The sequence below is a fragment of the Sander lucioperca genome, chromosome 2, assembly GCF_008315115.2.
Source record: "Sander lucioperca isolate FBNREF2018 chromosome 2, SLUC_FBN_1.2, whole genome shotgun sequence".
NCBI classification, from domain to species: Eukaryota; Metazoa; Chordata; class Actinopteri; order Perciformes; family Percidae; genus Sander; species Sander lucioperca.
The window spans coordinates 19,267,869-19,281,852 of NC_050174.1; the positions used below are offsets into that span (position 1 = coordinate 19,267,869).

The 13,984-nt window shown below is 40.8% G+C and overlaps 1 protein-coding gene across 3 annotated transcripts in view; it reads right to left on the bottom strand.

Moving 5' to 3' along the window:
- Nucleotides 1-7,589: 7,589 nt before the first annotated feature.
- LOC116062926 (oxysterol-binding protein-related protein 6-like) overlaps nt 7,590-13,984 on the bottom strand; it is a 35,781-nt gene continuing 29,386 nt past the window's right edge. For all 3 annotated transcript variants that reach the window (XM_035994584.1, XM_031317725.2, XM_035994580.1), the window contains 5 exons: nt 13,783-13,927; nt 13,444-13,594; nt 13,003-13,129; nt 12,764-12,886; nt 7,590-8,713 (listed from right to left, as the gene is read on the bottom strand). In XM_035994584.1, coding sequence (XP_035850477.1) covers nt 8,605-8,713; nt 12,764-12,886; nt 13,003-13,129; nt 13,444-13,594; nt 13,783-13,927 — 655 coding nt within the window. In that variant the 3' untranslated portion in view covers nt 7,590-8,604. The remainder of the gene's footprint in view (nt 8,714-12,763; nt 12,887-13,002; nt 13,130-13,443; nt 13,595-13,782; nt 13,928-13,984) is intronic.

The window sequence follows — 13,984 nt, forward strand, 5'->3', positions numbered from 1 at the left end:
TTTCAAGGATGAAAGCCAAACTTATTTAGAAAAACAAATAAGTGATCTATTATACTTTTGACTCGTTCAGGTGGATTTACAGTGTGATGAGCAGCAGGTCAAAGGTTCACTGTCTTGCTCAACGACACATCACCAGAACCCTTGGCTGTGTCTGGACACACACTGGCTGATGGAAAATCAAGCCAGCCTTTTGTTGATTTCACTGGTTTTGAGTTATTTGTCTCTGAGATTATTGCTTCCACTTCAATAAAGTGGAGATGAATGGAATTTCATTTGTGGTTCTCAAAACATCCAAAGGCAACATGTAAATCAGTTATAACTGTCAGGCTGCCTTGAGCTAAATGCTAACATCAGCAATGCTCATAACAACAAGCTCTGTATGATTTGTTCTGTTGGTTGTTCACAGTAACAGGGACATGGTTTCGTAGGGAAATCGTTGCTGTTGATTTATTTCTAATCACCTCCATTGTATTAGGGTGGAGGCAGAAATCTCTGAGACAGCTATTAGAAAACTGTCCCAAAGGTTTTTCTTTTTTTAGGTTGCAATCTTAACATGGCTATGTGAATCAAACCACACAGCCTCCTTTAAAAACAAAATATTATCACTTAACATCAGATGATCTGTGCATGTTTAATGCTATCCACTTCATTAGCCTCAGTGTGGTGATCTGTCTCTGTATGGTGAAGGGACAAGGGATTACAACATCTGCAAAGACAAACAGCTGGATGTGATGCTGTTCTAATGGCCTGCACGAGAAGTCTGCCCTGGAAGCACTGGATTTGGACTCTTAATGTGTCACTTGCTTGACACAGTTCACATCTGTGGTTCTTCTCAACACTGCATTCAGTATATTAATGAGAATGCATGCAAAGTTTTCTGTATCACAGTGGAATCACTCTACTGGTATGTGTTGTCCCAAATTAAAAATGTGGGCATGATTGGTGTACAAAGTGTATGTACAATATTACACTGCTATATTGTACATACAGTACAAATAATAGGTTAGGGCTATACGTTCAGGATACTCTTAATGGAAGTGTTTCTCCAAATCTGTGTCACTTTAACCCCTCTGGAAAACCTTTTGGAAAGTGAGAATCGTTCTGCTTTTTCTGGTAATGTTTAAAGGTCCCATGACATGGTGCTCTTTGGATGCTTTTATATAGGCCTTAGTGGTCCCCTAATACTGTATCTGAAGTCTCTTTTATATAGGCCTTAGTGGTCCCCTAATACTGTATCTGAAGTCTCTTTCCCGAAATTCAGCCTTGGTGCAGAATTACAGCCAGACACACAATGAGCTTTCCTTAGGATGTGCCATTTCTATGTATGTAGCTATTGAGGAGGAGAGAGGGGGGGGGGCAAGGTGGAGGGTGGGGGTGTGGCCTTGACCAACTGCCACTTTGCTCGTTTGAAAGCCATGATGCCTCTCTCTCAAGGGCAGGCCAAATTCTTCAAGATTCCAGATCGGCCCATCTGAGCTTTAATTTTCTCAAAGGCAGAGCAGGATACCCAGGGCTCGGTTTACACCTATCGCCATTTCTAGCCACTGGGGAACCATAGGCAGGCTGGGCGAACTCATATTAATGTTGAAAAACCTCATAAAGTTAAGAGTAAGCAGTTGGCTCTCTTACTTTGGGTGCTATGTAGCTGCCTCTCTCTTGAACACAGGCTCCATTTACACTGCAGCTGTCTAAGCTCTGATTTTCTACCATGTGAATCAACATCAGTCTTAAAACATAACTACGATTTATTTCAACTTGGGTTTTATTTTTTTTAGCTTGGTTTTGATAACATTTTACTCACTAAAGTAATCTCCCTGTTGGACTTTTTTTGATGATGTGTGAAAGTCATGTGAACAACCATGTGAATCACCATCAATGCTGTTATCCCCATTTGTCCGATGCCCTTTTCTAAACACTTGACTTTAAACATGTTAGGACGACAATTCGTACAACTAGTTTGTGTGAGACATACTGAACCCTTAAGCCCATTAATTGTCACTGAAGACGTAAATCTTAAAAATGGTGTGACAAATATCGTTTTACAAAATTTAATTTGGACCTCAATTTTTTTTTTTAAATTACTTACTTTTCCGCAGTTTTAAACCACAGCTCATTGAGTATGTCAGCGAAAGGAGTTTGCTCAGTAGTCATGGAGAGAGCTCAGTTGTCATCATGTGACCTATATATAGGTAATCAACACAGTCTCATGGCAGTTCGTGAAATGGTCACGTAATTTTAATCTATTGATTCGTGTACACGGACACCTTTATCTATTTTATATATTTTCGTGATGTCAGCATGTTTTCTAAACTAATGTATTTCAATGGGAAGCATCTTTCGTGATCACAGCACGATACTTTCTGTCAGTCAGGCGTGAAATGAACACAATCGCCGAAAATTCCGTGATGGGCCCACTTGGGTTTAGGAAAAGGAAAACGTGACACGCAGGACACGATCCCCGGTCTCTGGGGGACACGGGACAACAATGGGACCGTTGGGGTTAGGAAAAGAAGAACGAGGAAAGGAAACATGACACAAACCCCAGTCTCCTGGGTGAAAAGTCCTGTGTTGTTTGACCCATCCACCACTCTAACCAACCTCCCTATGTGGATTTTCGGCCTTTCATACATACATCAATACATTCTTTTTATCCTTCTTATATTTGTATGTGTGACATGCTCCAACAACACCATGACAAATTCCTCGTATGTGCAACATACTTGGCAATAAAGCCCTTTCTGATTCTGATCAAAAAGTGAGATTGTTGATTATAAATCAGGACTAGGTGCTATGAATACTGTGAAAGTATTAAAACGATCAGTCCACAGAGAAATGCACACAGCCCATATTCAGAAACCGTGCCTTCACACGAGCCATCAGGACTTCTGTGGTTGTGAAGTCACAACTATACTATATACTGTAGGTAGAAAGTGAAGCTTTCCCCGGCTGCAATGACTGTGCAGAGATTTAGAGAGTGCAGATGCTGAAGACCCGGAAACGCGGACCAATCAGAGCAGACTGGGCTTTTATCGGGAGGAGGGGCTTAAAGAGACTAATACAGGTATATTCAGACAGACAGTATTAGAAAAATAATGTGTTTTTTTAAATGCATGTTTTTAAAGCATGTAAACATGTTCAGTAGAAACCCAAAATACAAGTATGAACGTGAAATGATTATAATATCGGACCTTTAAATGTTAGGGTTGCTAAAATGGCACAAAAGAAAACAGATGACATGCTGTCGTAGTCCAATACATCAATGCTAGGGTAATCCTACTGGAACCAAAATATTTTTGTATTGTTGTTTTTATGAACCAGTTTATGTTTTGTTTGTATCTCGCAACACAGTCCTGCTGATGGTTTCAAAGTCTTCCACTGATTCTATTAGCAGTTGGTGGCGGCAACGCACCAAGAAACGTGGCCAACAAAGGCAGCAGAAGAAGAAGAGTGCCAGCAACACAACATGGACATTAATAATGTAAAAAAAAATCTGCACTGCAAATTTTTTATGAGGAGGGACATGCATTCAGCATGTTTGTTGGGCCTCCAGGATTTGATGCATTATGGTGAGAAACAGTATATGAACAGTTTAAAGGTGCAATATGTAATACTGACAGCTAGCATTTAAAATAGTTACTGCAGTCCAAATTCAAAATACTGGAGAGAGTCGTCTCCCCTGGCCCCTCCTCCCCAGACTCAAAGTTCACGGAGGTTGCCAGGTTGAGACCGCAGCATCCAACAATGTTGCTAGATGCTTGTCTCACATAGCCAGACATTACTCCACAGCACAGTGGAGTAGCTAATGTTAGATGCTGGCTATATTGACAGTGATAACAGCCCGTGCTCACGCGGAGCTTTGTACCAAACTGACAGATCTTTAAAAATTCATAACAAATCCACTGCACATGATACAAAGTTACACTAATTACATCAAACTGTAACACCAATAGAGCAGAAACTTCACATCATTTTTTTTAGAAATGTTTGAATTGTGTCCTCATTGATGCCATTTGCAGCCAATGCAAAATAGAGCATCTCTAAACATCACTTTGTCATTTATTGATCTTTGTGAAAATAAATTACAGGCATCTCTATTTTGTCTTAACCAAGTTCACAAATTCTCAGAATTTTCTAATGATGAATGATTTTTTGACAGTAGTTTAAAATCCTGCATTTGTATGCAGTCCTGTACATTTTCTATTCAACGATGAAAATCTAGAAGCATCACTAGCTCACTGAGATCAGTACTTGCCTTCAGACCTAGAGGTTGGGCGCTCCAGCCCCCAGGCTTGATCCAAGGTGACTATCTTATACCTAATCATCCATTGTGCTTTGGACACCTCCCCTGCATGTTTTAGATGTTTATCAGCATCAACACACCTGTCTGAACTGATCAGCTTATTAGTTTGTGTGCTAGCTTAACATACATGTGTACTCTGGCATTATGGTTTGGGGATTAGAGACAAATTTCTTAGAGGAGCTGTAGCTCAATAAGGTTGATTCTGGTTTTCAGTGCGCGAGGTTAGGAGTTCAAATCCCCTACGTGCCACTCACCAACACGTTAGGCCTGTCCTTTGGGCATACTCAATGGATGAGCAGTAATGTCTCTGTTTGGCACTTCTGCTGACAAAATCTTCGTTTATTTGCCATTTTTCTCCTCTTCTCTATCCACCGCCTTTTTCTTTTCCTGCTCAAGATGCTCAGCTACGACCATTGCTGCGCAGCAGCTATAATTATTATTTTTTATCTCCCCCCACTGCAAAACACTTACACATGGAATCATTTATTTTCTCACTACTTCCCCTTTCAATTACAGTCAAGGTTTAAGTTTTAAAATATCTCAACAGTGTCAGCAAAAACCCCCCCGGCCCACTCCTGAGTGTCTGGGCACAGCCTGGACCAGCAAAACCAAGTAACTAGCAGGCCCAGGCCAGTTTACCCCGGCCTGAGCCCAAATACCCTCGTAGTGCCATGGAAGGTCACCAGAGTTGCTAACTTATTTGTTTTTTTTAATTATTAATTATATTTATCCTTATTTTGGATTTATTTATTTTTCTTTTATTTTTTTTGTCTTCCCTCTCTCATCTCCACCCTTAGTAACACTAACTGGTTTGCATATTTATAACTACAGTATTGTTATACCTACATTTTTTTGTTTGTTCTGTTTTTTTCCTGTCTCATTTCTTCTTTATTCCAGTTTCTGTCTGACTACGTAATGTAAATACATTGCATGGCTATTTCTGAACAAACGGCGGACCATAAATTTAAAAACAGGGTTTGATTTCATGAAAATGTAAAGGATTAGAACTTAAACTACTATATTACATGAAAACTTCATATGGTACCTTTAATGTCATTAGGTTACAATGAAAAATAGATGTGAAAGTAATTTAAAAATCTGATCTGATATTTGAGAAGACATTTGGAAGCAATCCAGAAAGTGAGCAATGTGGTTGGAGCCTAAAGCCTGAAACATGCTTTTGTATCTGCAAGTCTGCTACATCACACACATGTGGCTGTGCAGACATTCACCCGAGTAGATGTCTGCCAACACAGCAGGGCGAAGTGTGGCATTTAAAAAAAACAACAAATGTTTTGAAAATAAAGAAGTCCTCTAGAGAGAGAAACCTGTCAAATCAAGGAACTCTCCGTTCTTTCACAAATGAATAGTTGGGCTTAAATGGTTAAAAAGTAGCGTTTGTTGTACACTCTGGCTCATAGATATCAGACTTCCATCCATCTTCGTCAGCTTATATGGGGAAACCCATTTCAATGACCCAGCCTTCATGACCATAGGTGATGGTGGAAATGAAAATTGACCGGTAGATCGAGAGCTTAGCCTTCTGGCTCAGCTCTCTTTTCGTCACAACGGTGCGATAAAGTGAATGTAATACTGCCCCCGCTGCACCAATTCTTCTCTGACCAGTCTCCCGCTCCATTGTCCCCTCACTCGCGAACAAGACCCCAAGGTATTTAAACCCCTTCGCTTGGGGTAAGGACTCATTCCCTACCTAAGGTAGGCACTCCATTTTCCTGCTGAGAACCACGGCCTCAGATTTAGAGGTGCTGATCCTCATCCCAGCTGCTACACACTCGGCTGCGAACCAGTGAGTGCTGAAGGTCACAGGCCGATGATGCCATCAGGACCACATCATCTGCAAAAAGCAGCGAAGAGATCCCCAGCCCACTGAACTGCAACCCCTACCCACCCCAACTACGCGTCGGTATCCTGTCCATGAATATCCCAGAACAGGATTGGTGACTAAGTGCAGCCCTGGCGGATGCCAACCCTCACCTGAAACGAGTTGTACTTACTGCCGAGAACCCGGACACAGCTCTCGCTTTGGTCATACAGAGATTGGATGGCCCTGAGAAGGGACCCCCTCACCACATACTTCTGCAGCACCTCCCGAGGGACCCGGTCATACGCCTTCTCCAGATCCACAAAACACATGTGGATGAGCATACTCCCAGTCTCCCTCCAGGAACCTGGTGAGAGTGAAGAGCTGTTCGGTTGTTCCACGACCAGGACGGAATCCGCATTGTTCCTCTTCAATCCAAGGCTCGACTATCGGCCAAACCCTTCTTTTCCAGCACCTTGGAGTAGACTTTACCATCAGACTTGTAGATGTTATTAGAAGTTTTCAGGTGTTAGAGGGGGAAACTGCCATGTTGTCCTGTGCTGGTGGTACTGTTTGCATTAAAGGCCCCACAGGGAATTGCAGTGAATGAAATACAACAGGATTTGCTTTATTGTACTATCACTAATTTACTGTTTGTGTATTCTTAAACATTGACGTTTACAATAGGTTTTGCAGTTAACTTCAGTGTGGATTGTAGTTGTTTTTAATCTTCACCTAGAACGATTTCCTCTGGCAAACTAATTAAGCACTTGAATTAACCAGTAGGGGATGCTCTTTGTCCGTTCCACTCACTGTTGTCATGATTACCTCACTGTAACTTCACTGTTTATAACACTAGCAAGAGAGCAGCAGTTCCTTTTAAATAAAAATTAAGGTTAGTGTGGACAGGGTTTTAAACTGTAAATAATCTGGGATTAGAAAGAAAGAAAACCGTAATATTAAATCAAAACTAACTTGTTTTATGTATCAATAGCTGACGTGGTCTAACCGTGTAAGCAGTGTGTCAAACACCCCCAGAGAAAATGGACTGTAGAGAATAGTGCAGAGAATTTAAGATGTGCTATTCCAGTTTCATCGCCATTTCAAGCTTGACTAATAATCTGTTAAATGTCTACAAAATTGCTCAATTAGCAATTGCCCAAATGATGGGGAAAAAAAATTAGTCCTTTAATTTTCACAACTTCACAGTGAAATATCAAAACGTACATGGTCATCATAGTTAAGGTCATTCTGAAAGGGACTCCATTGAATCTGTCAGCAAAACTGAAAGACAAATTTATGAGGTTAAATGAGAAACTGTATTACATTGTCTTCTGAAGTATCTTGTCCTGTACACTGAAACCACTTCAAAATAAATATGGTCAGGAATAGTTTGAGCAGAAATCCATTGCACTTCTCAGCAAACCTATTATGGAAACTGTTGAAAAAAGGCAAAAGAAAAGGAGCATCGATTATGGTACCTTTTATTTGAAACAAAACTTAAAAAAAAAATATTTCACTGGGTGTTTAACAGTAATCTCTTTTTCTTATTAAAATCCATTGTTGAAACATCAATAAAAATACTTCATTGCATCAACTCGCATAAAGTTCCAAGAGGCGCGATCCTCGTCTGTCTGCTCATTTTGGACATCAACAAATCATACAGGCCAGAGGGGAAGAAGACTAGGCTAACAGGACTGCTAGATTTCATCAGCAAAAGAAACTAGAAAAACTATGTATCACCAAGGTGTCAAGATTAAACATCAGAAAATACACAGCAAGTTTTCAAATGGACAAGTTTATACAGTAAGACCCACTGAGAAAGAAAGCCGGACAGCACCAGTTCACCTGTAATACACCCCACAAGGACCAGGTTCAGCCCTCAGTCTTCTGGATTCCTCCACCGGAAGCAAGTTTCTGAAAATATTGATTTCTAAACTCATCACAACGGTCATAAAAATGAAAATTTACTTAAGATATTAATACCGACATTAAAACTAACAGAAGTATAACATATCTGACATTTGTCCCACTAATATGACACGAAACACTATACATACAGAGAGAGTTCTCTCCCTGACAGAAACAATTTTCTTAAGGGCTATGATTAGAGTTTCAAAAACTGGAAAGATTTGCTTTGAATCATGAATGATTATATTTAAGGTCTCCATCATAGTAAGAGGTAGGCCAAAGGCTGGGAGGACATCAGGCTTTGTCTAAATCCGTCTTCATTTGTTCCATAGTGGCACATCACCTTTGCATGGCACATAAAACCAATGAGAGGTTCATTTGTGTCTTCAAATGCTATACTCCTCTGGTACCAGCAGACCTCTGGATCTTTAACATTAATTCATGCATAGGTTCCTGGACTAACATGGGTAAAATTAATCATTTTTACTAATTAAAGGGTGCATTATTCATCTTCATCATATTACAATGTGTTTTGCACCAGGCTAGTTTCATTTTTCAGCAGTGCCATGTTCTACCACAGGTCCAGGTTTTCAGTCTTGGCGAAGCCTGGGTCTTTGCGGAGCTTCCAGTAGGTTTTATTGGACAGCCACACCTCTCTGCCAGCCTCATCCACAGATTTACTGAGATAATGAACAAAAGAAAACTGTTTTAACAACTGTCTGTAAACAATATTTTAAAAATGTAAAAAGGAATAGCTCCACATTTTGGAAAATATAAATTGTAAAAAACATGAACTGTTAAATATTATAGTTCAGGGGTGAGGTAGTCTTGCATTGCCAGACCTCAACAGTGCTGTGGAGTTAGGTCTGGCTACACCACAGATACATTCTGGGATAGGAGAAAAAAAAACGCTCTGGTTGTTTGCATTTCTTTAAACCAATCACAATCTTCTTGGGTGGCGTTACGCTCCGGTGCCTTTGCTAAATAGTCTCGGGAAGGAACTAACATTAATAGTAAGTCTTAGCAATCATTCACTGACAGAACCAAGCAGGCATGTAAATAGACTATTTATATAGACTTTCTAGTCTTAACGACTACAAAGCGCTTTATTGTTTCCTTGTTGTTCTGCAGAACTATAGACCTGTATCCAACTTACCATTCATGTCCAAAATTCTTGAGAGGGCTGTTGTGGAACAACTTGCTGCTCACTTATCTAACAACAGCCTATTTGAGAAATTTCAATCTGGTTTCTGGTCTGGTCATTCCACGGAAACCGCCCTGACGAGAGTTACAAATTATCTTTTACTTTCATGTGATGATGGCCAAGCATCATTTCTAATACTCCTCGATCTGAGGGCAGCTTTCGATACAATAGACCACACTTCTCACCCGGCTTGAGAAACATGTTAGGATCAAAAGGACAGTACTTTCTTGGTTTAATTCTTACTTATCCAGTAGATCTCAGCGGGTCATTTTTAATAAATCCACTTCTGAAAGGTGCGAGGTAGGCTGTGGTATACCACAAGGGTCAGTACATATAGGGGCATAGGGCCCCTATGCTGTTTTCCATCTATATGCTCCCTCTTGGTTACATCAACAGCTTTGATGTTGAGTTTTATTGTTATGCAGATGACACACAGCTATATGTCCCTCTTCTACAAAATAACCATTCACAGATTCTTAAATTACAGACATGCCTGGCAGAAATTCAAAATTGGATGGGCAAGAATTTCCTGCTGCTTAATGCAGACAAAACAGAGCTTCTCATAGTGAGGCCAGCCAAAAATAGCACACCTGCGGAGAAACTAATTTAAAATTTTAACTACTGTGTGATCACAGAGAGTGACACTGTTAAGAACCTAGGTGTCACCTTTGACCAAACTCCAACTTTCCACCCACATATAAAAGGCTATCACTAGGGCCGCCTTTTATCATCTAGGCAACATTTCTAGAATAAGACCAATGCTATCAATGCATGATGCTGAAATACTAATTCATGCATTTGTCTCATCAAGACTTGATTACTGCAACGCACTGTTCTCAGCTCTCCCTGCCTGTACGACCAAAAGTCTCCAGCTCGTACAAAATGCGGCAGCCCGAGTTTTGACGAAGACAAGAAAATTTAGCCCCATTTCACCAGTTCTGGCTGCTCTACATTGGTTACCTGTGCAAGCCAGGGCTGATTTTAAAGTTCATCCTTTGACTTATAAGCCCTAAAAGGACTTGCGCCTGCCTACCTAAGTGAGCTACTTACACCATATATCCCAGCACGCCCCCTTCGTTCTATGGACGCTGGTCTCCTGAACATCCCGAATATAAAAAAAAAAAGATCAGCTGGTCACCGGGCCTTTGCCTTTCGCGCACCCTCCCTCTGGAATGGTCTTCCATCCAACGTTAGGGAGGTAGGCTCAGTGGATGTTTTTAAATCCAGACTTAAAACATTTCTTTATTCAAATCATTATGGACATGTTTTAAATCCATAACCTTTGAACCCTTGTTTTATTGTTTATTTTATTATGCACTCTTCGTTGTTTTATTTCATGTTTTAACAATTTTAACCTGTGGTGTTCCAATTATATTCCTTTTTGTGTTGTTGATTTTATATTTAATTTTGCCTTTTATATGGGCTGAATTGTAAATTGCAATTGTAAATTGTCAATTTTTGTTGTGAAGTATTCTGAGACCATGGTCCATGGTGATAATTCACTATAAATAAAAATAAACTGAATTGAATTTAACATTGTACAGGCAACATTCACCGTTCACTCGCATTCATACACTGTGGCCGAGGCTGCCGTACAAGGTGCCACCTGCTCAAATCACGCTCAAATGTTTATCTAAACATTCACACACATTTACACTAGAGCTGTCAATTCGGATTAAAATTTTTTTTTTTATATATATATTCAAATAATATTTGAATATGAAATGCTCATATGCAGCCTGTTATAAATATGTACTACACTACTCAGGCTTATGCATTCTCAATGCCACTATAAGCATGTGGTTCTTGTTACACGTTCTGTCCACTAGAGGGACTTCCAACATCTGCCTGGCCGTTAAAGGGATCTACGTCATGGCGCATTGCATTTCTGGCACGCCGCTCTGTTTACTATCATTCTCCACCACAAACACACAGTGACAAACACAAATCAGCAAATAACTCTGTAATGAAACATTATCTAACAAGTGTATTGAATGACACTGACAGGAAGACTGACAGCTCTAGTGTCTGTTGTAAAGGCTAACGTTGCTCGGTTAGCACGACATGTTAGAAAGCCCAGCCAAAACGATTTGTCATAAACTATGTAACAATAGTGTTACCCACGATGCTAACGGCATTGATAACTAAGCCAAACGGTGCTGCCACTACTATTTTAGTGATTTATAAGCAATCTGTTTCATGCAGATTGTCACGTTACTGAGAATACAGCTGTTAAAGCAGCCATATTATGCTCATTTTCAGGTTCATAATTGTATTTTAAGGTTGTACCAGAATAGGTTTACATGGTTTAATTTTCAAAAAACACCATATTTGTGTTGTACTGCAGTGCTCTCTCTCACTGCTGCAGATCCTCTTCAGCTGGTCTCTGTTTTAGCTACAGAGTGAGACCTCTTTTCTTCTTCTTCTGTACTATCTTTGATTGCACTGCACATGCCCAGTAGCTCAGATGTAGATCATGTCAGCTAGCTAGCTCCATAGACAGTAAAAGAAAGGCTGTTTCTACAACTTCGGTCAGTTACAAGGCAGGATTAGCTGGGAGACTTCTAAATTTGCTATTGAGAACGAGGTAGCATGCTAGCGTTAGCATGCTAGCGTTAGCCATAGCGTTAGCATGCTAAAGCTACGAGCTAATGGTTGCGGTTAGCCTGCTCGTTTCGGCTTGCGACGTCACAAGCCGTGCCGATTCTGAACAGCTCACCCAGAGACTGAAGGCAGGACACATTCAGAAACCGTATCTCACTCTAAACAGCATGGATGGATTTTTTTCAAAGTTTGTATGTGTGTGGAAGCACCAGAGACACAAAATAACACCCCAAATCCCAGAAAAAGTGATTTTTTCATAATATGGGCACTTTAAGAAGGTAATATATGAAGTCGAAGCTAACTCCATCAGCTGTTGGACAGCTAACATTAACTTTAGCAGTCTCCCTGAAGCTCCCAACTAAGCTCCTATAACTTGCGACGCAGTTAGAAAACCAGAACGAGCTAACTATTGATAACATATGCATTAAAACAAATAAAAAATAAATAAAAATCACATTCAAACAGTAATTTCAACATTCGAATAGTATTGAATTTTTTTACTATTCGAATTATATTCGACTTTCGGAATTCGTTCCAACAGCCCTAATTTACACTCCGATTGCACAGCATCATGAGCAATTTGGGGTGTGTCTTGTATAAGGACACTTCGGCATGGAACTGCAAGGCCAGGGATCGAACCACCAACCTTCCGATTGGTAGGCGACCGCTCTTACCAGCTGAGACACATGCCTTGTTGCACATCCAACTTTTCTTCAAAACTTCACATTTTCAGTGTGTAGCTTGCTGGTTCGAAGTTTGACGTTGTTGTTTCCCATAGCGACGGGATTTTGACAACAACAACAACACAGAGCGGAAGGAGAGGGGATATCAGGCTTTATCCTAGTATGTACTTCCATTGATTGTGACTAGCGCTGAGGCATCACCTGGTTATGTATAAATGTGTAAAAGTAGAGGAGCTCACCTGAAGAACCTAGGGATGTGCTGCTCCCTTTTCTTGGCCATCTCCTTCCTCCTCTCCCTCTGCTTCTCTTCTATCTCTTCCTTCTTTTTCTCCGCTTCTGCTACCTGCCCCTCCTCCAGGAGCCTGATGGAGAGAAAAGAGACAGGGATTCAACAACTGGTCAACATAGATGATGTTCGGGCTAAAACAAGTACTATAACAAATGTTTCCATTCAAATGAATAAACACTAGGTTTGTACCTCTGGTCTGGTCTAAAGCGTGTATCTGTATAAGGGAGGACTTCTTTCAGGCCAGGCGTCAGTTCGTTTAGTTCTATGGCGTATCGTGAGAAGCCATAAAACTGGGAGTGGTTTTCAGGCTGCACATCTAAACAGGAAGTGACATCATGCATATCAAGACTTGGGACATTAGAAAATGTGGAAAAATGTACAGAAAGAAATCCTCAGTAGGATCTGTGGTCAACAACAACAACAACTCTTTACATTTGCAAACCATGCATTTGCCATTGAAATTCACCCAAATCCTTTTAGTATCTTACAACACTATGTGATTTTATAGTCAGTCAGTTGGGGCTCAGGTTGGAAGTCAGCGTATACTAAATCGCATTATGGCACCATCCTGAATTTGTCTGGGCTTTCAAGGACTTTTCCAATGCTCAGACTGGAGGGGATGTTACTCACTGGGCTTCCAGATGCACTTTGGTGTAGAGAGGGTATCACAGAAAATGCCCTCATGCCAGAGGCCTCCAAAACGATGAACCACCTCTCCAGTCCGGTCCAGAACCACACCTTGCACCTCGTTCTTACTGTTGTCTGAGCTCCAGTAGCGAGACTGGAATATGAGGAGGAAAGGGTCAGGGTGGCTGTGAGTACTGTACTGTATTCTATCCATCCATCCATCAATCTGTGTGTGTGTGTGTGTGTGTGTGTGTGTGTGTGTGTGTGTGTGTGTGTGTGTGTGTGTGTGTGTGTGTGTGTGTGTGTGTGTGTGTGTGTGTGTGTGTGTGTGTGTGTGCTGACCTTTACGAAGGTGACCTTGCAGGTGCAGGAATCGCTCTTTGTGTTTTTGATGAGTATCTCACCATAGTGCTCCAACGAGCGGTCTGGACTCAGTACGTTGTGGATACATGTCACTGCCTTGTTCCATTCATAGTGATCACCATACCTATACACACACAAAATTGATGCAATAATATTTAACCTCACTTTTCTGACAGGTTTG